Below are 27137 nucleotides of genomic sequence, written 5' to 3' on the forward strand. Positions count from 1 at the left end.
AATCTTTTATTCAGGATTAGAAAAGTGAATTCACATTAGAACGTTTCAGAGAACATTTATAAAAAGGATTAGTTTGAGCAGTGTGTTACAAGGTCTACACTTATTATTTTACCAATACTTTTCTAGCAAGTATGATTAGAAACTTAGTGTATGTACAAAAATACCAACAAATATTAATGATGTATTGCCAGCTGTTTAGTCTGATATAAACATTAAGTGGTGAGAAGTGAAGATATTTTATTTTTTTCACAGCTGCAGCATTAGCAGCAGATGTTGCCACACTTCAATGGTGATGTACCATGTCAGAAGAAATAAGGCTGATGATTTGTAATGAACTGGGTTCTGTGGAACAGCACAAGAAGGGATAAATAGGATATTAACATTTCAAACACATTTATAAAGACACTGTCAGACTTCAATGGAAATGCCAGTTCTAAACATAGACACAGAATCTCCCTCAAGTATTCAACTCTCTATGAAACTGACTGCGTACTTTATCCTAGAATAATTTATTTGTTCATGGTTTGTGTGCTATGACTCAAGCAGTTCTAGTACTTTCTGTTCTTCTACTGTTGCTGTGTGCAGATGCTTATATCAGATGAATCATAGACTGTGAGATGTGTTGAAGGGTTAATGTTGGCTACGCCATCTCCATGACTTTCTTGATCCAGTCCACGTAGAGCGAAACACGGATGAAGATGTTGGGCTGACCGGGGTGACCGCAGCGACGCATTGGGATTATGACTCCTTCTAGGACCCAGCAGTCACTGTTCTGACAAGCCAGAGGACCTCCATAGTCTCTCTGATTAGAGTGAGAGTACAAGAGAGAAAGAGAGGTGAAGAGATAGTGAGAGTAAATGAAAGAGAGAGAGAACAGAGACAAAGACTGTTGTTGCACACTTGCACCAAATTCATTACTTACTCATTTCACAATCACAGGCCTTGAAAATGCAGAACTGCAGAAAAACAACCCAACTTGTTGCACAGATTAAAAGGAAATGAGTGATGCAAGTTTGTACACATGAACAAAACCTGCCTAACATCTGCTTATATTGCCTCACATGGTCATTTTAAAGGATATTTACATGTTCACAACTGTACATCCAACTCCTAAATATGAAGACATGTAAAACCTTTTTTCCTTTTTTTAACTTTAGCATTACAGCTTCTTTCTCTGATGGTCCAAAGATTCAGTTTAACATGGAGTACTGCTTTAAAGGAGTATTCCAACAACATAAGCCATAATTATATGGACATTTACTGATCAGTAGGCTTGCATTTCCAGACTCTCTTAAAGTGGTCAAGAACCACCTACTACAACAGGGAAAGAAATTTGACAGGTGCGCAAAAGGACCAATACCAAGTCTGCTATATTAGCATGACCTGTAGATGAGGTGATTCACATCCGTGACAACAATGCCAGTAGAAATGATACACAGATGTACAGAGAGCCAATCAGAATGCACCTGGCAGAATTCTGACAGTGAGGCCAGATTAGTGCACTGAAAATTTCAGACTCTCTGTCAACTTCTGGGCGGTGCGTCCGTGGCTGAGATTAACTGAGCAGCAACTTCTCAGTGGCTCCAAAGTATGCTTTTAAAAGGGACATATTATGAATAAAAAAAAAATCACCTGTTCAGTGCCTGTGTACATTAATTTGGGGATCTGGAATCTACCAACCCACAAACTGTGATACATGACCACCCAGACAGTTATGTTGGCTGCTTAAATCAGTAAACAGAGAAGCCATTCTAATTTTGTGCTGCATCTTATGTAGCGTGCAGACACTTTTGACTAGAATTGTCCCAATCACAATACTGTACTCATGTTTATGTGAGAGCACAAAGAAGAGGTTAAACAGAACAGAAGAGACACAACAAGCACAGAAAAATAAGAGCAGTGAGTAAAAATGGCTAAAAACCAGAGCTTCTGTGCCTAAAGTGAATGTCTAAGATTGAAATAAAAAACTTTTTTTTTTTAAATTCTGATGGTCCCTCACCATTTGCTGCTCTCCAGTCTGTCTGTGCACTGGAAACAGGTCTAATATATTTATGCAGCCCCAGCGTCAGTAAATGAGTAAAAATATTGACTTATTTTTGCTGTTTCAGGTTTTCTAAGTAGGAACCCACTCTAAATTCAGGAGGCTGCTAACTGCATGAAAGGTAACACAACGAAAGTGCTACAAAACTAAACAACTCGAGTTACACATAGGCTGTTTTTGTAATTCAAACTATGAAAAATTTACAGACAAGTTAAACATCAGCCATGTCTTTTTTTCTCCTCAAACATACTGTAAAATACACAGAGCTTCTGTAAAACCAGAGAGAACTGCAGTTTCCCAACAATCATAGATGTTCAATTTAAAGGAGCAAGTGCTGAAACTGACCGTTCTGAACAAGACTGTTTACACAGTGGGTGAACATAGCTGTGAAGCTTGATCTATGTGGTATTTTGTCAGACATATTCCACAGCAATGTATTAAGACCCGAGAGCTGTGTTCACTTCTGGAAGAGGGGTAGAATATGTCCCCCTTAAAACTCACTGGGTTTTCAGTTCTTTTCATTCATTCATTCATTCATTGTCTGTAAGCACTTATCCAGTTCAGGCCTACCTGGAATCATTGGGCGCAAGGCGGGAACACACCCTGGAGGGGGCGCCAGTCCTTCACAGGGCAACACACATTCACTCACACCTACGGTCACTTTTGAGTCGCCAATCCACCTACCAACGTGTGTTTTTGGACTGTGGGAGGAAACCGGAGCACTCGGAGGAAACCCATGCGGACACAGGGAGAACACACCACACTCCTCACAGACAGTCACCCGGAGGAAACCCATGCAGACACAGGGAGAACACACCACACTCCTCACAGACAGTCACCCGGAGGAAACCCATGCAGACATAGGGAGAACACACCACACTCCTCACAGACAGTCACCCGGAGGAAACCCACGTGGACACAGGGAGAACACACCAACTCCTCACAGACAGTCACCCAGAGCGGGACTCAAACCCACAACCTCCAGGTCCCTGGAGCTGTGACAAAGACACTACCTGCTGCACCACCGTGCCGCCCCCAGTTCTTTTCAATGATTAAAAAAACAAAAACTAGAAAACACAAGTCACAAGTATATGATCACAGCAACTAACCGGTAGTCATCTATGTCAGGCTATTTACACACATTTACTGTGGCACTGCACAGTGCATCAAATAAACAAGGTGCCTAAATTTGCCAAACTGTCTGAAATGTGTGCTTCCGATTTCTTTCCCTGAAAGCCGTTCCAGTGAGTAGGTATTCTGATACTGAGGCCAGCTCACCTCACAGGCACCAACTCCGCCATAGAAAGGAGTTGTGCACATTTCGTTCTCCCTCACTCGACCTTTGAAATATTTGTTACATTCGCTGTTGCTCTGCACTTGCATCTGAGCCACATTTAACACGGACTCGTCACCCGTTCCTGAAACACAACACAGAGGACAGGACAGTGAGAGGTAGAACAGAGCAAGAAAACATCATGAGCATGGAGGCTGAAAATACTTTACACATGTAAACAAGACTTTAGAGTTACAGCATGGATTCACACCTTTGGTGTCCCCCCAGCCGGCAATTTCACAGACTGTACCCTCTGGAACTATGTAGCGCTCCGGAGGAAGACATATCTGTGACACACGCTCATTAAACTCTGCAGGACTGAGAGAGAGAGAGAGAGAGAGAGAGAGAGAGAGAGAGAGAGAGAGAGAGAGAGAGAAAGAGAAGCATGAGATTACACTGGTGATTAGCCATGGTGCTGGTTGAGATATATATCCCTATGTTTTTTCATTTTGCAGTTTACGCTTAAAATCTCAAGTCAATAGTAAAGTTAAGCCATTTTACATTGAACAAAGATACAGCTAGCAGTCAGCTATATTGGGAAAATGTGATAGAGGTCTAATAGACTGTAAGAGAGAGAATAGAAAATCTACTGCAAGGGACATTATAGCACTTTAATGTCCCCAAACTTTGGAAGGATTGAGAGCTTATGTCAATGTCAGTAAAAATGTAAACGTGTGAAGATGTAAGGATGATGGTTACGTTTGTAGCTGCAGCAGCACTAAGTGTGACTCTGAGGGTCCACAGACGATTTTGTTTAGAGAGATGATCTGTTTCCCTGGTTCTCCATCCTTTGGATTCCGGAACAGGGTTCCCATTACAACAGTGTACCCTGTGAGGTCCACATAACTACTAACACACACACACACAAGTGAAGTCATTGATGATGCTCACCTGGCGGTTCCAAATTTATTAAATGGAAAATGATTGAGTCTCACCAGGAGGAGAAACACTGTTTGGTGCTGATCACCCATTTAGAGTTTACTAGAGATCCTCCACAAAAATGCTTCCCTTTCCTGTTGAGAGAGAGAGAGAGAGAAAGAGAGAGAGAGAGAGAGAGAGAGAGAGAGAGAGAGAGAGAGAGAGAGAGAGAGAGAGAGAGAGAGAGAGAGAGAGAGAGAAAGTGAGCGAGAGGTCAGTCATAAATGAGACAGAGAGAGGAAAAATGACAGAAAGAGAGAGGGGGACCACAAAAAAGGAAGGAAGCTACAAAACAAGGGCACAGTGTCATTGATGCAAAGTAATTACTCAAAACAAGTGTACACTATATGGACAAAAGTATTTGGACACACCTCTTATTCATTGAATTCAGGTGTTTGCATTCAGTCCCATTGCCACAGGTGTATAAAAGGAAGCACCTAGCCAACATAAGTCATTCTAAAGAGGTCATTCAAATCAAATGTGATAACTTTATAGGATGCCACCATTGCAGCAAGTCTCTTCATAAAATTTCTTCCCTCTTAGATATTTCACAATGAAGTGTGAGGGGTATTATTGAAAAGTTTAAGCATTTAAGAACCATAGCAACTCATAAAAACTCATAAATAAAAAAAAAAATACAAAGCAAGGTCACTGGGTGCTGAATCACACAATGCGTAAAAGTGATTAATGCTCTGCTGACTGACTAACTGCAGATTTCCAAACCTCCTCTTGCATTGACTTCAGCACAACAACTGTGCCCTGAGAGCTTAATGGCACTGGACGTGGGGGCAGTGGAAACATGTTGATGAATCATGCTTCTTTATCTGTCAGTCCGATGGGTGAGTCTGGGTTTGGCAAATGTCAGGAGAACGTTACCTGCCTGAATGTATTATCCAAACTGTAAAGTTGGTGGAGTTGTTTTTTGGGGCTTGGCCTTATCTACTTAGGTCCAGTAAAGGGACATCTTCAGACTTTGAGGGAACATTCTGTTCCAGCATGTGCCCCAGTGCATAAAGCAAGGTCCATAAAGGCATGTTTGGGTGATTTTGTTGTTAGAACTGGATTGACCTTCACAGAGCCTTGACCTCAACTGTAACAAACACCTTTGGGATGAAGTAGAACAGTGGTTGCGAGCCAGGCCCTCTCCTACATCATCAGTGTCTGATTTCAAAAAAGGTCTTCTCAATGAATGGGCAAAAATGCCTACAGACACACTCCACAGTCTTGTAGAAAACCTTCCCAGAACTGTGGATCAGATCAAGACAGGGTAGAAAGTGGAGAAAAATGAGAGAGAGAGAGAGAAAGAGAGAGAGAGATGGACAAGGGGTGGGCTGAGAATTAGAGAAAGACAGGAACTAATGAAGGTTAAGGGAACTGACCTGTCTCTTAGGCTAACTGTCCATGGAGAATTTCCTGGTGTTCCACCCACAATCCTCACCCTGTTGTTCACCATACGGTCATCACGCTTCCCACATTCATTGAACACCACACTCCCTGTTCACACAAACACAGTTGCAATATCACTGCAGTGTCACAAAATAACCGTATAATATAGTGAACAGAGGATCAGAGGCTCACCTGCTGGCTTCATGATTGGCACTTTCTCCCCCGCTGTACAAAGGAAAACAGACATGCTGTTACTGACAAACTGAGAGAGAGAGAGAGAGTGCCCCATCTATGCACTATTGTTTGTATCTCAACTATGGATGCACCGATACTGATATTTTATGATCAAGTATCTGCCGATACAGAGTACCGATACCAACTCTATCTTAGATGAACATAATTTACTTATTTAATAACTGCACAATCAAACATTTAAAGTTTCAGAGCCATGAATAAAATCAATATTTCCACAATTCAGTAACAAATACAAGTAGGAAGACATAGTCTAGCCTGAGTGAACAGCCTTTTACACTGTTATGAGGATATTTGTCAGAACAGTGAAATGCATTTTCTAAGGCCTGCGGCTGACCTGCGTTAGCATGCTTCTTTGTGGTTGCTTGAATGAAGTCAGTGTTCTTTGGCAAGACATAAGCTGGGGTTACACTACATGACTTTTAGCCTGATTTTAAATATTTTGGCCTCGAAATCGCATTTCAGACCAATCACAGCATATAAGATATTTGACTTTTTCAACCCAAATTTGGATGTAGTCGTGTAGTGTAAACTCTCCACCAACTCTAGGCTGAATGAGTTCCTTCAACAGCCAATGAGAACAGAGCACAGAAGGTAAACACAGGCGCATGGAGTGGAGCTCTACAGCGGAGAACAGATTAAACGGTAAAACAATGAAAAACTACAATATATTACATTGTGCTGGATGTAGGAGAACATAGTGCGCCACACACCCTGCTATTACAGCCTTTATTCCAACTGAATTCTAATTTTCCATTTCACCTTAAATGACACAACATTGCCGCGCACTACAGCGCTGTTTCTGAACCATTTAATGTGGAACGTAGCTCTCTGTAGCCGATATGATACTGTGTTTAAGTGTCAGTATCAGTGTTGATACCGATAAGGTATCGGTATCAGTCCAACACTAGAAATAACCTTCCCTAATTTTATTGTAAGTTAATGTAATGGGATTTTTAGGGGCCATTTTGTGGTCTTTCACATAAAGGGATAACAGCAGTACAACTACTAATCAGTAAATTAGGATTGTGGCACTCTGGCTCAAGCAATAAAGCCAAGAGAAAAAAAAAACACTAAATATGTGGACTACTCTTACCACACTGTTTAATTGCACAATAATCAAACTCAGTCTTGGGGTCAGTGGTGTAACACCAGGGTCCGTGGAGGTCTCCATCAGGATTCCTGCAGTAGTTCTCTGTCAGGTTGGCTTCTGGATGGGTTTTTGGGTTAATCCTTAAATAAAATTAAAAACATAAAATGAATCCGTTTTTAAGGGATAAAAAATTTCTTACTGAAATTGTAAAGGCATCCCGTTATTATATAGTGCATTGTATCAAAAAATTCTGATGCCAGTTTCTGAAGCTCAAAGTCTTAGTATCACTGTCTTTTTAGTGATGATCAAAGCTGGCTTCCTCCCCAAAACCTAAGCTGCAAACATTCCTCATCCCAAACACACACCCAGCAGGGAGACATTCTCTATTTCCCATAACTGCCTTGCAATTCATCTTTTATATGTCAGTGTAGATCAGCAAATCCCTCACTAAAATAAAAGTCGACACAATCAAAACAACAACATTCAGCACAGTCAGAATGGAACTTCCTGTCCATCCATCCATCCATCTCTTAGGTTAGAGACCAACATTCTTCAAATTTCTTTCCCGTTGGTTCATTTTTCAATGTCTATAAAACATTTTACACTAAAATAAAAGAATTTATTTCATCCGCCTGGTTAATGTAATCATCTCAAAACCAGCCTCAGCGGTGTCAGGGCAGTTGACATAAAATTTTGTGAAGGATTTGTACTTTTCCCTCTGCTCGGTATCTTCACAGAATTAACTACCCATGTGTTTGTTTTTGTCTTGTTGACATTTTTACAAAGAAACCTATTTTTAGTGCCCACTTATTCATCTGTGTCTGCTCTTTCTCAGACTGACTTTCTGAGAAACCTCAGCTTTGCATAAAGTTGAATTAGAAAGTGTCTGAAACACTGGTCTGTTGCCTCTTGCAGAATTAATAGTGTGTGACTGGTGTAGATAATGCTTGGTAAAAGGTAAAAATTCATAGAGGTAAAATTGGGGTAAAAATCCCTAAAATTCATAAATTTCACTAATATACAAATACACTACAATATACATACACATCCCTAATATTCATACACCTCACTACATATACACCCCTAATACACCCATCTTACAAATGGCACTTTCCACTGCATTGGCTCAGCTCTACTCAGCTCTTTTGCTTTTCCATTAGGCAGATCTGATCCCTGGTTCTTTTGTAGTCTTGTCAATCACAATGAAATGCAGACCTCAAGCACAAAGTAGCTGCTTGTAAAATCGCCAAGCTACAGCAGTGACCACTTTTCTTTTTTATCCAACTCTCAACAGCAGCTTGTAATGGTGCGCTGTGGTGCTTTGAAAAGGTTCAAACGCTCATTGGATTAGTAAAAAAAACTCCAGCGAGAGCCAGATGGAGCAACAAGGAACAGAAAAGTTACTGCTCTGTGTGAACTGAGGCGCACAGCTGTGTTCAGTCCCAACACACAACAACATGCTAATATACAACGAGTAAACATTGATAAATTTTACCGCTGCTGTTGTTGTGGGCTCCAAAGTCAGTGGTTCATGAGTTATTTCAGGTCAGAAGTGGCTTTATTGCGAAAAACCAACAAGACAAAGTGAACAGAGCCGAGTAGAACATGTACCATGCAGTAGAAAAAAACACGCCACAATATACACATATACAGCTACAACCTTAACCCTAATGTCCATACACCTCACTAATGTATGCCCCTAACATACATACAAATCCCTAATATGCACATCCATCACTACTGTACATCTGTGTCCAAGATTTAATGGCTTTAAAGCTGTGAAACTTAAATGAGTGAAATACATTTATTTCCATGACAAAGATTTCACAACTTAAATTTTTAATAGAAAAAAAAAATATTCATGCAGAGTTTAAGGACGCAATCAACCAAAGATTACAGTTGGACCCTGATAGGTACAGGTTAGAACAGATTTTCCTGAGAATGTATTTCTTCATGACGAGTCCCACCTGGTCTGAGACCATGTTTAATTCAGACTATGTAACCATTATCAATGGTTTCATGAAGCTTATCTTACTTTGTCTGGTGTGGTGTGTTGGCGCTCCACTTCTGACAGAGTATTCCCTTTCGGGTTTTGCGGACAACGCCTCCGTAGTTTTTCCCATTTTCATGATAACAATCTGAAAGTGATTTATGACAGCTTGTCAGATGACCAGGTTAATGTGCGTGCCTGTTTTATTCCTATTGCACAGCATTTTTCACAAAACCTTAAAGACAAATTACAGTAATACTGTCACCTTACAATTTCTGCAAGTTCAGAACTTTTAATAAACTGGAGGGAAAAAAAATTACATATATGAGCCTACACGGAATCACTGGGCACAAAGCGGGAACACACCCTGGAGGGGGCGCCAGTCCTTCACAGAGCAACACACTTACTCACATTCACACTTATGGACACTTTTGAGTCGCCAGTCCACCTACCAATGTGTGTTTTTTGGACTGTGGGAGGAAACAGGAGCACCCGGAGGAAACCCACACGGACACAGGGAGAACACACCACACTCCTCACAGACAGTCACCCGGAGGAAACCCACACAGACACAGGGAGAACACACCACACTCCTCACAGACAGTCACCCGGAGGAAACCCACATGGACACAGGGAAAACACACCACACTCCTCACAGACAAGACAGTCACCCGGAGAAAACCCACGCAGACACAGGGAGAACACACCACACTCCTCACAGACAGTCACCCGGAGAAAACCCACGCAGACACAGGGAGAACACACCACACTCCTCACAGACAGTCACCCGGAGGAAACACACGCAGACACAGGGAAAACACACCACACTCCTCACAGACAGTCACCCGGAGGAAACACACGCAGACACAGGGAAAACACACCACACTCCTCACAGACAAGACAGTCACCTGGAGGAAACCCACGCAGACACAGGGAGAACACACCACGCTCCTCACAGACAGTCACCCGGAGGAAACCCATGCAGACACAGGGAGAACATACCACACTCCTCACAGACAGTCACCCGGAGGAAACACACGCAGACACAGGGAAAACACACCACACTCCTCACAGACAGTCACCCGGAGGTAACACACGCAGACACAGGGAGAACACACCACACTCCTCACAGACAGTCACCCGGAGGAAACACACGCAGATACAGGGAAAACACACCACACTCCTCACAGACAAGACAGTCACCCGGAGGAAACCCACGCAGACACAGGGAGAACACACCACACTCCTCACAGACAGTCACCCGGAGGAAACACACGCAGACACAGGGAAAACACACCACACTTCTCACAGACAAGACAGTCACCTGGAGGAAACCCACGCAGACACAGGGAGAACACACCACACTCCTCACAGACAGTCACCCGGAGGAAACCCACGCAGACACAGGGAGAACACACCACACTCCTCACAGACAGTCACCCGGAGGAAACACACGCAGACACAGGGAAAACACACCACACTCCTCACAGACAGTCACCCGGAGCGGGACTCGAACCCACAACCTCCAGGTTCCTGGAGCTGTGTGACTGCAACAGAGACAGAGGCTAAAAAACAAACAAACGCCCGACTTTAGAATAAAACAAAATAACATTATTCCAGTGAGTGTGATATTCTCTGTGTGATCTCTGTGTTGAATTCACTTTTTCAAAATCTCTCCTCATGAAGTCCGTATTATTTAAGGTTATCATCAAATACCTAATTTCATTGGTTAATAAATAGTGATTTTAAATAGTGCTGTTGATTAAAACAAATTCATGCGAATCAAGGTGAACCTGAACAAAACATTGTTCTTTAAACTCACTCACACCTACTACTTTATAGAACACAAAATATTATCTTATTTCTTATTTGTTTAATATTATTATTTATTTGTATGTACTGTGATTATATAGAACTTTATACAAGTACCACACTCATTGAGAAGACATTAGTTTAAATATATAGACATCTGCACACACGCACACATAAAATTTTACTTTGGCCACCAGGGGTCACTGAGCTCACCCTCTGCCTCAATGTCGTCTGCGCAGCGTTTGATTTGCAGACACAGAGCTGTCCTCATAGCTGCCACTGAGGTGAAACACCATGGAGCCTCTGAGCCGTCTGGGTTCCGGCAGTAGTTCTCCTCCAGTCCCCTAACACATGGACAGAGCAGCAAACAGGACATTTATCAGCCCTTTACTGTATTTACAGAATTTATTTTAGAAAAACAGATATGTAGCTGGTAGAAACATTGAACTATTGCGCTCAGAGCTCACTTGCACTCGTAGATGTGAGGGTAGAAGGGGTGCTCATGTGGTTTCTGAGCATCCCACCGCTGGCAGGGGATTCCTGAGGTGGTCTCATTCACTTTTCCACGGTAATCTTCTCCTCTGCCTCGGAAGCAGTTGGTGGTGTAGCTGGAGCGAAGGCGGCGCTTTGGGACCTCAGCTGAAGAGGAGAGAAAAAGAGATATGAGAGAGAGAGAGAGAGAGAGAGAGAGAGAGAGAGAGAGAGAGAGAGATGAGGCTTTCATTTTTCCTCAGTAACTGCTTCAGGGTCATGGTGTGTATGGGGTCATTGGGCTCAAAGCAAAGAAACAACTTGGACAGGGAGCCAGTCCATCACACACTCACCCAATCCCCCTGTGTGGTGTGGTCTCCTTGTGCCCTCCTCCACAAGTTACATAGAGCAACACCAGAGGATCTGTTCTCCGTATTGGGGTCAGTGAAGCATTGCAATGATTTTGAAATTGTAATTTTAAGGTAAAAATATTACATAGTGTTCATTTAAATATGACTCAAAATCAATACTGATGAATATTGAAAAACTGAAATACTGAGCAGAGGTCGGCAGTAATGTGCTCTCAGTTCTATGTCATATGTCATATGTATTTACATGATACTGGTCTGCGGTAAAGCGATAAAAAGACTCACAGCACTTGCTGATGTCACAGTTCTCTCTCTCCACCTCAGAGTCAGTGGTGTAACACCAGGGCACAGGAGAAGCATCGGGATTCCGACAGTAATTATCATCCAGACTCTTGTCTGGGTATCTGTAAAACAAGCATACTCAATAAATGTGTTTTTATGTACGGCAGTAATATGCTCAGTATTAGATCATTCAGAATGGGCACATAGACTGCATACTCTGATTTCTTAAATCAGATTGGGGTTCACAGCCCCCGTCTACCCTTACTCCGATCTCTATTTGTTTTCTACATCTGTGCAGGCAGAGAGACATCAGCACCATCACTATGATCATCATCTTTTCTTTTTAATCCCTTACATGGTCATTGTGGAGCAGAGAAAAAGAACTGGACAAAGAAATGTTTTCCTCTAAACAAGCTACAACTGTGAAATAGTGATAAATGACCCAATTTGTGTTGTTTGAAGTTATACAAGCTCTTTATTGACTATTAACCAATAAAAGAGGTCTATATTAATTTGGAAATAAAAGGCATTTCAATTTTTCACTTGGCAAAACTCCCCTTATTCAAACAGGAATAAATCTATTGAGTAATAGTTATTTTACCCCATGTCCACAGGTAGAACTAATCCTGTCCGAATAGTGCTTAAGTCTGTAGGGTAAAGGATGTACTACTGTATATTGTTGTATATGGTCATAAACTCTCATGTGTCTTTTACTGATTTACACTAGTTGTAAACACCTTATAAAACAACTGCCCTATAGTTTTGAACAAACATTTTATCACCAAAAAGAATTATGCAAAACAAAGTTTTAAAGGTGAATTTGAATGTGTTTTCTTGCTACTAGGCAGCTACTGTTTTGGAGGTTTTCTTATAAGTTAATGTGTTGGGCCCAGTGTGTATAGTGGAGAGGATGGTGTGTTGTACTTCTCTGGCTGATAGATGTGTTGATGTGGATACTGCTGGTCCCATCTCTGACACTCCCGTCCATTCACTGTGTGGTCAACCTGGCCCCTGTATTCCTCTCCATTACAGGTGATACACACCTCTTTAAAAAATAATAATTAATTAATTAATTAATGAAATAATTCATTATAAGTGAGGTTGTTTCTAACTAAAAATAGAAAAATAAAATAAAAACACACACAACACACAATATTTTTCACTTATTTCATTTTATTTAAGCTGCAGTAAGTCACTGCACCAAGCAATGTTTATTACATCTATGTCTTTAAAGTTCAACTCATATTAAACTGCTTTGTTGTCTCTGAATGAACCTGTTTATGAGCTGGATTACTGGATTCACCACATGTGGGCGTCTAAGTTTAAAATGTATCTCTGATACATTCAGCCACCAGGTGTCAGTATAATGTCTGTTGCAAAACATGAAGTCACATCTGAGAAAACGTCTGATTGCTCCTTTACGTCTTATGAAAGTGAGGTGAGCACTGTACCGTCTTTGCAGAAGGGGATATTACAGCTCTCATATCGCCGCTCTGGGTCTGTGGTGTAACACCAGGGTCCAATGCGATCCCCATCTGGATTACGACAGTAGTTCAGCTCCAAGCCATTTGTTGAGGATGGGGTCCATCTGTTCCAAAAGAAATTACTTTTTGTTCCATTTCTCAATTAAAAAAAAGTCGTATAAACACTCCTGCTCTTTTAAAATCCATTACATGCAATTCCTCTTTCAACCCAAATTCATATCACTGGTCATACTGGTCCAATTCACTTCATCTCTTTTCATACCTGTGGTCATGAGGGAACTTCGACCACCACTGCTGACACGTTCGTCCACTCTGGGTCTTGGACACCTTCCCCCGATAGTCCTCTCCTTTTCCTACTATGCACTTCCTTACGTAGACTAGAGAACGAAGAAGATATCTATGACATATTGTTTATTTTTTACATATGATACTTTATGTCTTTTAAAAAAATTTTCTGACATGAAGGGTATTAAAAGGCAGTTTGTCTCCTGTTTCCTGTCACAGCATCTGCTATTCAGGGAGGGATTAGATGAAGGAACATTGCTGTAAGGATTTGACTGAGTTCAGGCAACCGAGCTTTAGTGAGTTCAGTTACTGACGTTGAATGATTAGTTCTGGATCACAAACATCACTCCAAATGTATTTCACTGAAGCTACAGCACTTCAAAGAACACAGTTCCTGTTGTTCACAGCCCACAATATATATACCCATCTAGTAATCTGTTGCATAGTCACTCCAGAGTGCCCCAGTACTTTTCTACAGAGATTATAGTGTGTGGGTGTATTTGGATATCAGTGTCAGCAGTGGGTGCACTTCAAAGTTGCAGAATTCACTCAAAGAATGGAGTTTCCACAAATCTTTGACCAAATAAGTTTACTCCACAGTTCAAAAGCCTTTAAATATTAACCAAAAATGTTGAGTTGGAGAAAGACATTTCGCAGAGTGGGCCTCAGAAATACAATATGCACAGAGATGAATATGAAGGAAATAGTATACACATATTTCAATTCTATGAGATTTTATATACGACAGGAGCTGGTAGTAACAAATGTAGGCAGAGCTAAGCTTTCATTAAATGTGAAAACTTCTGGAGAATGCTCTTGGGACAGACTAATATATGCTAAGATAAACATATTTCTGTGGAGTTTTGATATTTTTATAATCACAACCTAAGAATAAACATGCAACTAATCACAAAAAATGTTAAAAGTAAAAAATGCAATTGATCAAAAAAATAAATATATAAAAAAACAAAAAATGACAGATCCATTAGTTGTGCCTGTAGGGTCTTGCTTAAATTGTAGTTTATCCCGAGTAACACCACATTTAGAAATAATGACTCACCCTTCATCTCATACAGGTCACAGTTGACGTTTCTCTTCACCTCTGCATTGTCTCCGTCGTCCACCCAGGGCAAGTGTTTACAGATCACTGATGGGCGGAACTCATAGTTAAAGGCTCTGGAAATCCAACACAAAAAACATTCCCAATGAAGCTTTTTGTCTGTATTGAAATAAGTTTATTCTTATGTAATATAAGTTTATATTTGGGGTGAAATTAATAGTTAATAGATTAAATAAATAAATGCACAATTGATTCCTCTATGTCTCATTGATCTGCTCACTGTTGCTATGGAAAAGAAGGAAGAAACTGTATGTGATCCATTCAGAGGAGTTGGTGTGTTCTCCCTGTGTCCATGTGGGTTTCCTCCGGGTGACTGTCTGTGAGGAGTGTGGCGTGTTCTCTCTGTGTCCATGTGGGTTTCCTCCGGGTGACTGTCTGTGAGGAGTGTGGTGTGTTCTCTCTGTGTCCGTGTGGGTTTCCTCTGGGTGACTGTCTGTGAGGAGTGTGGCGTGTTCTCCTTGTGTCTGCATGGGTTTCCTCCGGGTGACTGTCTGTGAGGAGTGTGGCGTGTTCTCCCTGTGCCTGCGTGGGTTTCCTCCGGGTGACTGTCTTGTCTGTGAGGAGTATGGCGTGTTCTCCCTGTGTCTTCGTGGGTTTCCTATGGGTGACTGTCTGTGAGGAGTGTGGCGTGTTCTCCCTGTGCCTGCGTGGGTTTCCTCTGGGTGCTCCGGTTTCCTCCCACAGTTCAAAGACACATGTTGTTAGGTGGATTGGTGACTCAAAAGTGTCCGTAGGTGTGAGTGTGTGAGTGAATGTGTGTGTGTTGCCCTGTAAAGGATTGGTGCCCCCTCCAGTGTGTATTTCCCCCTTGCGCCCAATGATTAGGCTCTGGTAGGCTCTGGACCCACCGTGACCCTGAACTGGATAAGCGCTTACAGATAATGAATGAATGAATGAATGAATGAATGAATGAATGAATGTGATCCATTCAGAACCAGAGGAAGTGCGGTCTGCTCTCTCCTGTCTGGCTACAGCACTGCTGTGTCTGATCCACTAATATCAGTGCAACACTTACTAACACAACCACCATATCACTGTCACTGCAGCTCTGAGAATGACCCACCACTTAAATCATACCTGCTCTGTGGGGGTCCTAACCTTTAAAGAACAGAGTGAAATGGGGCTAATGAAGTATGCAGAGCATCAAACAGACAGCAGTCTGTAATTACAAATGAACAAATCGCACCTAAAGTAAGGAGGTTTTCATTACTGTGGATGATTGGTGTATGTGTACATATGTTGTATATGTATGACAGAAAATATAGATTTTCTAAAGGTATGAATAACAGCTTTTCTGATTTAGTATGTGTGTTATTCTTTTTATGCTGTTTATACTATTTCACCTTTTCACTCCTTCCACAAGAATCCACACACCTGCTCCAACATTTCTGATGAAACCAAGGTCACTAGCCCTTTAATGTCAATAAACTAAATTTAGAATAAGGGATAAACACTACAGAACGTGTAGTGGGGCTGGTCTAGAATACGGAAATGTGTACAGAATTAGCTGTAACTAGTCACTATTGTACAGTAACTATGTGAATCATTCAGTAAAATTTAGATTTTGTTAAAAATGAATAGTCAGATGTGACCAAATGACAGGATTTAATGATGAATGAACTGATACTGCCTTACTTTTTAAATATATGCCTTGTGCTCATAAGTGGACAGCGTACTGACTGAAGAACATTTAAATTTCCGATATGGTCATTAGTGGGTAATTAACAGGCTAATAGGGAGTTTTACTGTCCCCCCGTTTTACTGCTGTAACAGCCTCTCTTGTTCTGGGGAAATCTTTCCGTCATTTGTCGGAAAATGACTGCAGGGATTCCGGCCACAGGAGCATTAGTCAGGGGCTGAGGTTGGGCAATAGACCTGGGTTATAAACAGCGTTTTAATTTGTGTGAACTGTATTCACCCATGCAGAGACTGTGTTTCCTCTGTTTTAGATTTCAGTGCTGGGCAGGTTTATACCTCTTACACTGATTAAAGGCATATGGCATGGAGGTGCCAAATGTGTTGGTGTGTAAAAGAGGCGTTAATACAGAGACAACACACATTTGTGTTGTACACAGCAGTACACATTGTTGGAATCATAAATTAAATATGCACTGTGTGTTCCCTAAAGAACCGTTTAACAGATGAAAAATAAAGAAGTGTGTATGAGTGTGATGCTGTTTTACAATGTGATCATCTAAAATGTAAATATGTAAATATTCCATAAAACAGGATTTTTTTGCAAATAAAGGATACATTCTGAAAACACTATGTTTGAGAGTGTGTGTATATTGTTTGATAAAGATACTGTACTTTAAAGACTAGAGAGAGAGAGAGAGAGAGAGAGAGAGAGAGAAACTGATGATAATGATGATGAGAGTGGAGTGGAGGTTTTTGGGACCTGCAGTCTAGGCTGTGTGAGCAGCGTTTGGCGCAGTCCTCCAGAGTGATGCCTGGCAGCAGAGTAAGTCGGTCAGCATTCCAGGGCTTCAGAACCAGCTCTCGCCCCTCTGACCGCTGGAAATCATTCAGAGCACTGCGATGGACTGCTACACACAAACACACACACACACACTTTTACCTGTTGCCATAGAGACACAGACAAACCCATTCAGCCAACTATGTTTCAGTAACCAGTTCAGGCAGAGAAACTGCACTATACTAATACATGCCCTTGGGCAAGACTCCCAACTCTGAATTATTCCACATGCAATGTTTGTACATTAGGGGTGGGCGATATGGCCCTAAAATAATATCACAATATTTCAAGGTATTTTGGCGACAACAATATTTTTGGCAATGTGACTAAAGCACTGAAAAATACTTTTATTTATTTCAAGAAAACACTATTGCAACAAAATAAAGGTTATATTAGTATTAATTATATGAAATTCAATATGTTTTATATATATTGATAATAGTATATGATTTTATTTAAGAAAGTTTTATTTTATTACAAATGTAACAGTTTCAAACATTCAGAAGACACAGTAACGACAAGTCACTCCGCCTCAGAGCCATTTCCACCGTACTTCACTGTGCCTAAATGACTCATGTAAAGAACATATGCGTGTTGTGGCTTACTGCATGGCATCATTATGTAAACAAGTCAGAATATCGCTATTATCACGAAACTGACTTTTTTTTATTGTTTTAAAATGATGACGTATTATTGCGAACGATACAATATGGCACAGCCATAATGTACATGACAGATCAACTCAGTGATGCACGCCCAGCTCCTGAGAATTTCCTGCACAGGTTCAGAAATCTGTGACTCTGGCTGTGTCTTACTGTAACCTTCAGCCACAGGTTAATGCAGTGACCTGAGTGTGGAGCTGTATACAAACACAAAAAGAAATCTTGCCCATAAGTGTAACTCTCTGAACCCATTACTGGGAAAATTGTTAGTCAGAAACGTCTCCCCAAATCATACCCAGTGTCACCAGCCTTGGAAGGGTGTAGGCGAGCACTTGCTTCCTCCAAGACACAACACTAAACCACCACTTCCTTTTTCAAACGGCTACTAACGCAACATCTCTTTAACAGCTTAACTCCCTGGAGCAGACTGCCAACTACCCAGATCAGTCACATCAGTTGACCTTGAGTAAAGAGTCAGGGGGATGGCGGGGTCATCTTACAAACCCAGAGAGGTCAATGGCGCTCTCTCGACTCCCAGCATCACCAGTGATTGACCTCATGATCTCATGATGATAAGGCCAACACTTACACTGCTGTGCCACTCTGGAGCCCCAGATTTATAGATTAAATTAATTTCCTTTCTTATTCCTCACAGGTTAAAGTGCATAACGGTGATCTAATCAGCTGTTCTGATCCCACTGATTAAAAACAATTATCATGCCATCAGTAACAATGTTGTGACTTGAGTGAGGTTCTTTGTACAAACACAACCATATACACAAACCCACACACATGCAGTTTCAGCACTGGTTCCCTGGACTGGATGAATCTAATGGAGATAACATGACTGTGCTCTCCATAAGGGGCTTAGACACACATGACCTTTGGTTCTGTAAACTGACTTTGTAAACGTACTGTCATCATCAAAGTGCATGATGTACTACCCACCTCCAAAGCCCTCACACAAACGCCTGCAAATGCAGTCTATATGACTCTGAGCTCCCCTGATTCTTAATTGTTACAAGAAGAAATACTAATTCATCAATGCAATTTATTTATGGAAGGCATGTAATGTGTCCTTATAATTTATAGAGTTCTGAATTGTGTTAGTAGTGTGTTTTATTTCACAGCTGCTTGTCTGTTTCGGCTAGTTATGTATAACTCAGTCTGAGAGCGAAGGAAAACAGACTATTTACTGTATTTTCTAACAGCCTAAGACTAATGTTAGAAAGACTAAGACTAATGTTACACATTGCTGTTAGTTTTATTCTTACATATCGATATGTATTTATTACGCATTTTGTACATGTACATATGTGCTCACTTTCAACATAATTAAATACCACAGCAGAAGCAAACAAAAATTCACACCAAAAACAACCAAAAAAAAAAAAAGAAAAAAAAAAGAAACCCACTAGAAAGCTGATTTAAAATAAAGCTGAGTGTGCTTACCTTGAAGGGCAGGCCTCCAGGTCACCAGGGTCAGGAGAAGACAGAGCAGCCTCATGCTTTGTAGCCAGCTGGTCTGTTTTTGGGATTTAGGACTGAGTGTGTGTGTGTACTTCAGATCTAGAGTGGGCTCTGTTGCAGTGTACTCTCTGGTCGCTGGGTGGCGCTGCAGACCCTGATCAGATTACGGGAAACGGGAGCAAAAATCTGGCACAATCCAGTTCTTCCAGAAACCTGGGCCAAAGTCATTAAGTAAGAGAGACGTTCCGCGAAAACAGCGGCGTTTAATTTCACAACATTTGTATTTTCTCCTCCCTCCCTCCCTCTCACACATGCCAAGCAGCAAATGAAATCAGTTAATGATGATGTTAGTAACAGTGAGTTTAAGGATCTGAGCAACTTTGACATGGGCCAGACTGTGATGGTCCCACAAAATGGCAGGTTTTTGAGAGTTTTCCCAGCTTGCCAGATTCATATTGCACAAATTTAGGCTGCACTGTGTGTTCTGACTCCAGACAGCGAGCATACATCTGTCCACTGACCTAAAAAGGCTGGCATACCACTGACTGTAGACCACTGCTGGTCCACCATCGGACCACTCAGATTACTGTCCTGTACAGGATAGAACTCCTTTATAATCTCCTCAAACAGATTTTACATTCACAGAGACTTTTATTCTGGAAAACACTCTAATACAAATATTACCAACAACTATGAGAGATATAATAATGAGTATAAGCCTGATATAAAATGATTAAATGCTGAAAATGTTGACACTGTGCTGGATTAAAATTATTTACTGATCTTATTTATAAAGAATAACAAAAGAACATAATGAAGGAAAAAATGTAAATTGGACTGTGAATGGAAAAGTGCTAAAATGTGGCATTTTGTCTAAAATTCTGTTTAATCACCAGCGGTCCGCCCGTAAACGCTGTGTAAAACACTAGTGGAACTCCAACTTTGCCCTCAGTGGAACAACAGTCGTCCGCCATCTCTTTGCAGTCAGGGACATTTCTATCAGAGCTAGCACATACTTTTTAAGCAATTTGTTCTACAGTAGCTCTTCTTTGGAACAGCCGGGCTAGTCTTCATTCACCTTGTGCATATAAGAGCCTTGGGATCCCATCTCCCTGTTGCTGGTTTACTAGTTTTATTACTAACCACTGCTTGCAGGGAACACTTCACAACCTGCCATTTTTTCAAATCTGCAACTCCTTACTGGAAAAAAAATATATATATAAAATCACCTTTAGAGAATAATTATTACAAATAGCATGCATCATGCATCTCATAAATCTGCCTAGCTATGCCCCAGACGTCGTGAACTACTGCTTCATCAAGTCACTGGATGCTGTTGGCTGGATATTTCTGGGAATTGGAATATTCACAGTCCAGCAGTAAGAGTTTTAAAAAGTCTAGCAGCACTGTTGTGTTTGATCCATTAGTAGCCTAACGCACACTAACACACCATCATCATCACATCAGTGTCACTCACTGCAGCGCTGCATGATCCATTACCCAACTTATACTTGCTCTGTTGTGGTCCTGACCATTGAAACAGGGTGAAAGGGGATAACAAAGTATGCACAGCAACCGGTGGACTACAATCTGTACCTGTAAAACTATAATTGCTCCTGAATAAGGATTGGAAATGATAAAATGGACTGTGGTGTAGGTGTACCTTATTAAGTGGCATGTAAGTGTATAGTAGTGATGTGTCGGTCGCGAACGAACCGGTTCAAAGAGCCGGCTCTTGTAAGTGAACGATGAGAGCCGGTTCCCCCGTCTAAGACCGAGCCATTTTTTTCTAAGGCTTGTCATTCAACCAATCAGAGAACAACAAGCAAGCTCCAACCCTCCGAGCTGAGACACTTGGTTTTCCTGAATGCCGATCTGCCTTCCAAAAAATAGTTGAAGAAAATGTTAAATCAGTTAAATGTTTGTTGACAGTTGTGGTTGTTTTAATCACTACCGTTGAATGCTGCTGTTTTGCACTTTGCAGAGTATTTGTTTATTTTATTTCCCAGAAATGGATGATTATTTAATTTAATAAGCTATCTTGTAATACCTACCCTTTGGGTTCCATTGGCTATATTTCAGAGTTTACAAGTGATGTTTTATTAAGGTGTTTAAATAAAAATCCAGTTATTTATACAAGTGAATGTGTGAGTGCAATCAGTGAGTTATTACAAGACAGCCATAAAACAATTGGCCACTATTTATTATTTTTAATATTGAACAATAATATATTGTCCATATAGTCATGTAAAATGTAGGTAATATTGTTCTGTACCAGGGGAAATAAGTGGTAAAACAAAGAGCCATTTAGGAGCCGAAAGAGCCGACTCTTCATGAAGAGCCGAGCCAAAAGAGCCGGCTCCCCTAAAAGAGCCGAAATTCCCATCACTAGTGTATAGCAGTTATTCGTCACGCCCGTTATCAGACACGCCCCGCCCACTCTGGCTTATCGCAATACGGGTGGAAAGAGCCGCCATTTTTAAAAAAAAGTTCTTCTGGGTTTGTTTTCTGACTGTATCTTAGTTGATTTAAAGTTGTCAGCCTTGTGGAGTCTATGGGCGCTGTTTGTTCTATTTATTCAGACGAATCTAGAGCTGAAAACAACACTGTTTCTGTGTTCCCTGCCGTCTCCATGGAGCGACTCGTGACGAGTACGGTGGCCCAGAGAGTCAGAACACAACTGTTTCACCCAGGGTTTCCATCACAAATATGAGGAACCAGTCTGATCAACTCGTATTCTGGCTGTGATTTCCATATTGTTAACATGATAGTAAGAAAACCAGAGGAGATGATTTTGAAAACTAAGTTTTACTATTTTTAAATTATGCTCAAATGTACCTCACACATGAACTGAGGAAAGGCACATCATAGACCCCTCACTCCTCCTGTCCCGGGTTTTCCTGCCAGTTGAGAAGTTCATACTTGTTCTTGGAGTGTGTTTCTTGGTCTCTTTGGGTAGCTCGCGTTTGAGAGGGTGTTTAAGATTATTCACTTGCCTTAGTGTAGAATACAGTGGCTAGTAAAGCAGAAAACAAGCTGTGTTTTTGTGCTTGATAACCAGGGTTGGAGGTGCAGTTAGCTGGTGTGCAGGGATTAATCTGTAAATCATGAGCTAAGAGAACAGTGGTGATCCAGGAATTGTACAAAGCCTGCAAAGAGTCAAATGCACTGGAGAGGACTGGTGTATAGTTTCACAAACTGAATTTTGGGAACAGACTGGCGAGTAAACGACCTGGAGGGAGACATTTCCTTTTCAGTTTTCGTCTTAAGTGTCGTCCTTTGACGTTCTGGGCCACCTTAAAAGTGAACTTTGCTCCACAGACCGAGTTTCTTTGCGGAAACTGCTTTAGACCTCAGTCAGAAACTTCTCCGGACCGAGTTTTAAAACTGTTCCCTCTCTGTAGCAGGATGTCAGGGGTTACTGTAACGGAGGGGACCGTGAATGTGGAGCTCTGTGAGAAGCCTCTATTTTTCCGGCAGGCTCTTCCGTCCTCGGGAGAACCGAAACTCTGCGTCCTGCTGCTGCATGGAATTCGCTTCTCCTCTGAGAACTGGCTCCAGATCTCAACCCTACACACTCTCGCCGCTGCGGGTTTCCGAGCCGTGGCTCTGGATTTACCAGGTACACCCGCACACACGGTGTGCTTAGAAAAGCATTGATCTACAGAACGAGACACCCTTCAAATCAAGCGGGGGCTGGAGGGGTAGCTATAAAGCCCCCTGCACATTTACATTAAATTTAACAAAAACATTTAATGTGACCAGGGAAACCCAAACTTATTGCAGCTAGATAGATACGAACCGCATGCATACATATGCAAATGATCCATGTTCCCATTGGTTGTCGTGTTGGTTCCCATTCTGGAATACTTATCAGTTATGCATGCTGTAGGCTGGATGGTCATGACGTCACAGAAACCATGGCTTCAAACTGGTCAGTTTTGCAAAAGTCTTTCCATGTATTGCCTTGATTCGGGACTGAAAATATGTTATTTCATAATGTCGCTCCAGCATCTGATATATAAAGTATACATTTTATATATATTATATATAATATAATACTTTCAGAATGTGTTTAATTTGATTTCCTCAAAGCAAAACCTGAGTAAAATGTTTCGCATTTATACTTCAAACTGTCTTGCTGCAAACCACAGACGACATTTTAAGCTTGGGCTGCAGTGCAGTTCACCTTTTATATTAGAATATGTTTGTCTAAAATTTGTTTGGACCGCTTATCCAGTTCAGGGTCGTGGCGGGTCCAGAGCCTACATGGAATCATTGGGCGCAAGGCAGAAATACACGCTGGAGGGGGCGCCAGTCCTTCACAGGGCAACACACACACACACACACCCCTATGGACACTTTGGAGTTGCCAATCCACCTACCAACGTGTGTTTTTGGACTGTGGGAGGAAACCAGAGCACCCGGAGGAAACCCACGCAGACACAGGGAGAACACACCACATTCCTCACAGACAGTCACCCGGAGCGGGACTCGAACCCACAACCTCCAGGTCCCTGGAGCTGTGTGACTGCGACACCTACCTGCTGTGCCACCATGCCGCCCTCATTTCCAAGACATGACCATTGAAATATGTGCATGCTTCGTAAGCACACATTTTAAAACAAAGATAAAATATCTAGACTGAAGTAAGGTTTCATGCTTGGTCCCGCTCCCCCTCCTGGGTATGTTTGTGTTTTCCTGCCCATACAAGGACAACACGTACAGTGATAACATCACAGCGCTTCATTAGACTGTTTCATTTGAGGGTCTAATAATTGTAATAGTTTCTAGGAATTGTGAAAATATCTTGAATTATTGCGATCTTGTTTTCTCATATCACAGACCACTGTGACAGCATGTCAAAAAACAGACATTTCCTCTGATCCTCAGGTCTGGGTCGGTCTAAAGCCGCAGAGGCTCCTTCTGCAGTGGGGGAGCCGGCTCCGGGGCAGTTCTTGATGCAAGTGTGTGAGGGTCTGGGGACAGGGCCTGTGGTGGTGATAAGCCCCTCACTGAGTGGCATGTACTCCCTGCCTTTCCTCTTTCAGCACACACAGCAGGTGAAGGCCTACATTCCCGTAGCTCCCATCTGCACGGACAAGTTCACAGCAGAACAGTACAGTGCCATACAGGTGAGTGAGGGTCAGGGTCTTAGGAACCAATGACCAATTTTAGTAAACATCCCTTTTTGAAATACTTGAAGTCTACACTTCATGGCATATGTTTAAATATATGCACAAACAAACAGTGCAGTTTAGAGGTAAATGAATGTATAAATACACGCATTCACTTATTTCAGTATTTCCACATTTCTGTATTTCTGTATTAACACATTTCGGTGATTCTTAGGTCCAGAGGGGCTTTTGTTTCCAACACTACATTCACAATGTGTGTTGCACAAGGTTTGGCAAAATCTGTGAAGTTAGACAGATTTAATGGGTATGAACATTGGGCTGTTTACTGGTTTACGAAGCTGACCAATCCTGCGTTAGAGTGAGTTTGGGACCACCCACCCAATTAACATATGGAAGAAGAAGAAACACATTTATTGATCCCCTTAGGGAAAATGCTTCTCTGCATTTGACCCATCTGTGGGCAGTGAACACTCACACACCCGGAGCAGGGAGCTGCCGAACACCTCAAGGAGCAGTTCGGGGGTTAGGAACCTTGCTCAATCGCAATTCAGCCCTGAATGAGTTATTTTTTGCTGGTCCCAGGAATTGAACCAACGAACCTCGGGCCGCAAGCTCGCAGATATAGACACAGAAATGCGGAAATAAAAAATGTACAAATGTACAAAATAAATAAACAAATACATGTAGAAATGCGGCAACGCAGAAAACGAATGTGTATTTATTCAATTCATTATTTAATATTTTTTTTTAATGGTAAAAATAAATGCTGGAATTCAGAGAAATCTGGAAATGGCTGAACTAACACAAATGCACACATTTTCGCCAAAGCATAAATGATGGTGGTGCTTTAATTTGTAAGTTCCTAATGTTAAACATCTATAATCATGAAACTGCTTCCTAAAACGCTGAGGTTTATAATGTTTAAGTCGTAGGAATATATTTATTAAGTCCCTGATATGGGCAATAAGCCTTAATTTCTTCATTTACCCGTGTTGAACAATAACTAGGCATGGTCCATGCCAGCAAACTGCCATTCTAATTGGTTATAAAGGGCCTAATTTCTGCACAGCACTGTGTTTATACAGCATGGGAACAGCCGAAGGAAGAAGACTATGTTTATACAGTAAAGGTGTAATAGTTGTGTATGGGAGTAATTCTGTGATGTTTTTCCGTAGGTCCCCACTCTTATTGTTTATGGAGACCAGGACACACAGTTGGGTGAAGTGTCTCTGCGTAACCTGAGTAACCTGCCCAATCACAAAGTGGTGGTGATGAAGGGGGCGGGGCATCCCTGTTACCTTGATGACCCAGAAACCTGGCATAAATCCGTCCTCGAGTTCTTGCAAACTTTATCATAATTTAATAATCACCGTATCACTATGAAACTCTGAGTGAAACACTGAAACTTAAACGGAGATATTTCTGTGTAATGAAACCAGACACAGAGATTCCTATTGTCACACTAAATCATTCCTGCCTATTATTTAATAATGTCACTTTTTTTTAGAACAGAATGAAGGTTATATTCTTTATAAAACTCTGTAAATACAGTAACACGATGCATAAAACATTAAATGATCAGATGTGATCCCTGTTGTAAATAATTGTGAAGTGAATATGAATAACTTGGCAATATACCGAGCAGCCATAACATTATGACATGCTGAATGTTTTCACATTACTGAGTTTTAAGGATATCACACTGTAGTTCCACTGACCAGACAGAAGCCCTTTGTAGTTCTGGTAGTCCACCTCCTGCTCTACATACTTTGTTTGAAGAACATGTTCATCAATGGTCAGGACCCCACAGAGCAGGTGTTTTGGGTGGTGCATCATCTTTGTTGGTGGTGTGTTAGTGTGTGTGTTGTGCTGGTACGAGTGGATCAGACACAGCAGTGCTGCTTGAGTTTTCAAACAACGTGTTTACTCACTGTCCACTCTGTTAGACACTCCTTCCTCGTTGGTCCACCTTGTAGATTTAAAGTCGGAGACTGTAGCTCATCTGTGGCTGCCCACTTTGTGTTGGTCGTCCTCTATTTCTTCATCGGTGGACACTGTCTGCTATATGTTTGGTTGGTGGATATATATTATACTCAGTCCTGGCCGTTGAAGAGGAGGCTAACAATTTATGGAGAACAAGAGAAGGACTCCAGTCTTCACACCTGAATGTGTACAAACTTTATTAATTAATGAATTAATTGTCTGTAAGCGCTTATCCAGTTTAGGGTCACGGTGGGTTCGGAGTCTACCCTGAATCACTGGGGGCAAGGCAGGAACACAACCTGGAGGGGGCGCCAGTCCCCATTCACTCACACCTACGGACACTTTTGAGTCGTGAATCCACCTACTAATGTGTGTTTTTGGACAGTGCGAGGAAACTGGAGCACCCGGAGGAAACCCACGTGGACACAGGGAGAACACAGTAATCAATAAGGATAATTTTATTAATGATTTGAAGGCAGGTAGCAGAGTTATATGGTGGTAATGATATGGTTTCAGAGTAGTAATACTAGCTATGTGTTTCTGCTGCATTAGACAGTTTTAAAAAACGGCTTT

At 41.5% G+C, this 27137-nt stretch overlaps 2 protein-coding genes across 7 annotated transcripts; one reads left to right on the top strand and one right to left on the bottom strand.

The window, feature by feature from the left end:
• mst1 (macrophage stimulating 1) lies at positions 1 to 22768 on the bottom strand. Of its 6 annotated transcripts, none has more exons than XM_066664997.1 (19): positions 22282 to 22768; positions 19426 to 19656; positions 17234 to 17381; positions 14776 to 14891; positions 13693 to 13807; positions 13398 to 13534; positions 12871 to 12991; positions 11950 to 12068; positions 11293 to 11464; positions 11039 to 11169; positions 9059 to 9161; positions 7027 to 7163; positions 5871 to 5903; positions 5672 to 5786; positions 4310 to 4387; positions 4074 to 4223; positions 3586 to 3692; positions 3320 to 3459; positions 1 to 802 (listed from the first exon to the last, which is right to left on the bottom strand). In XM_066664997.1, the coding sequence occupies exons 2-19, from the start codon at positions 19478 to 19480 to the stop codon at positions 641 to 643; spliced, it is 2139 nt and encodes a 712-aa protein (XP_066521094.1). In that variant the 5' UTR covers positions 19481 to 19656; positions 22282 to 22768; the 3' UTR covers positions 1 to 640. The 6 variants fall into 6 exon arrangements, with proteins under 6 accessions (XP_066521094.1, XP_066521100.1, XP_066521096.1 ...); XM_066665003.1 differs by having other exon boundaries at positions 4074 to 4220; positions 22282 to 22767; XM_066664999.1 differs by lacking the exon at positions 22282 to 22768 and adding an exon at positions 21107 to 21147.
• abhd14b (abhydrolase domain containing 14B) lies at positions 22112 to 27107 on the top strand. Its single transcript, XM_066665004.1, has 4 exons — positions 22112 to 22213; positions 22848 to 23065; positions 24337 to 24578; positions 25757 to 27107. The coding sequence occupies exons 2-4, from the start codon at positions 22852 to 22854 to the stop codon at positions 25937 to 25939; spliced, it is 639 nt and encodes a 212-aa protein (XP_066521101.1). The 5' UTR covers positions 22112 to 22213; positions 22848 to 22851; the 3' UTR covers positions 25940 to 27107.
• Positions 27108 to 27137: the final 30 nt, after the last annotated feature.

This window comes from Hoplias malabaricus, chromosome 3 (assembly GCF_029633855.1).
Source record: "Hoplias malabaricus isolate fHopMal1 chromosome 3, fHopMal1.hap1, whole genome shotgun sequence".
Classification (NCBI taxonomy): domain Eukaryota; kingdom Metazoa; phylum Chordata; class Actinopteri; order Characiformes; family Erythrinidae; genus Hoplias; species Hoplias malabaricus.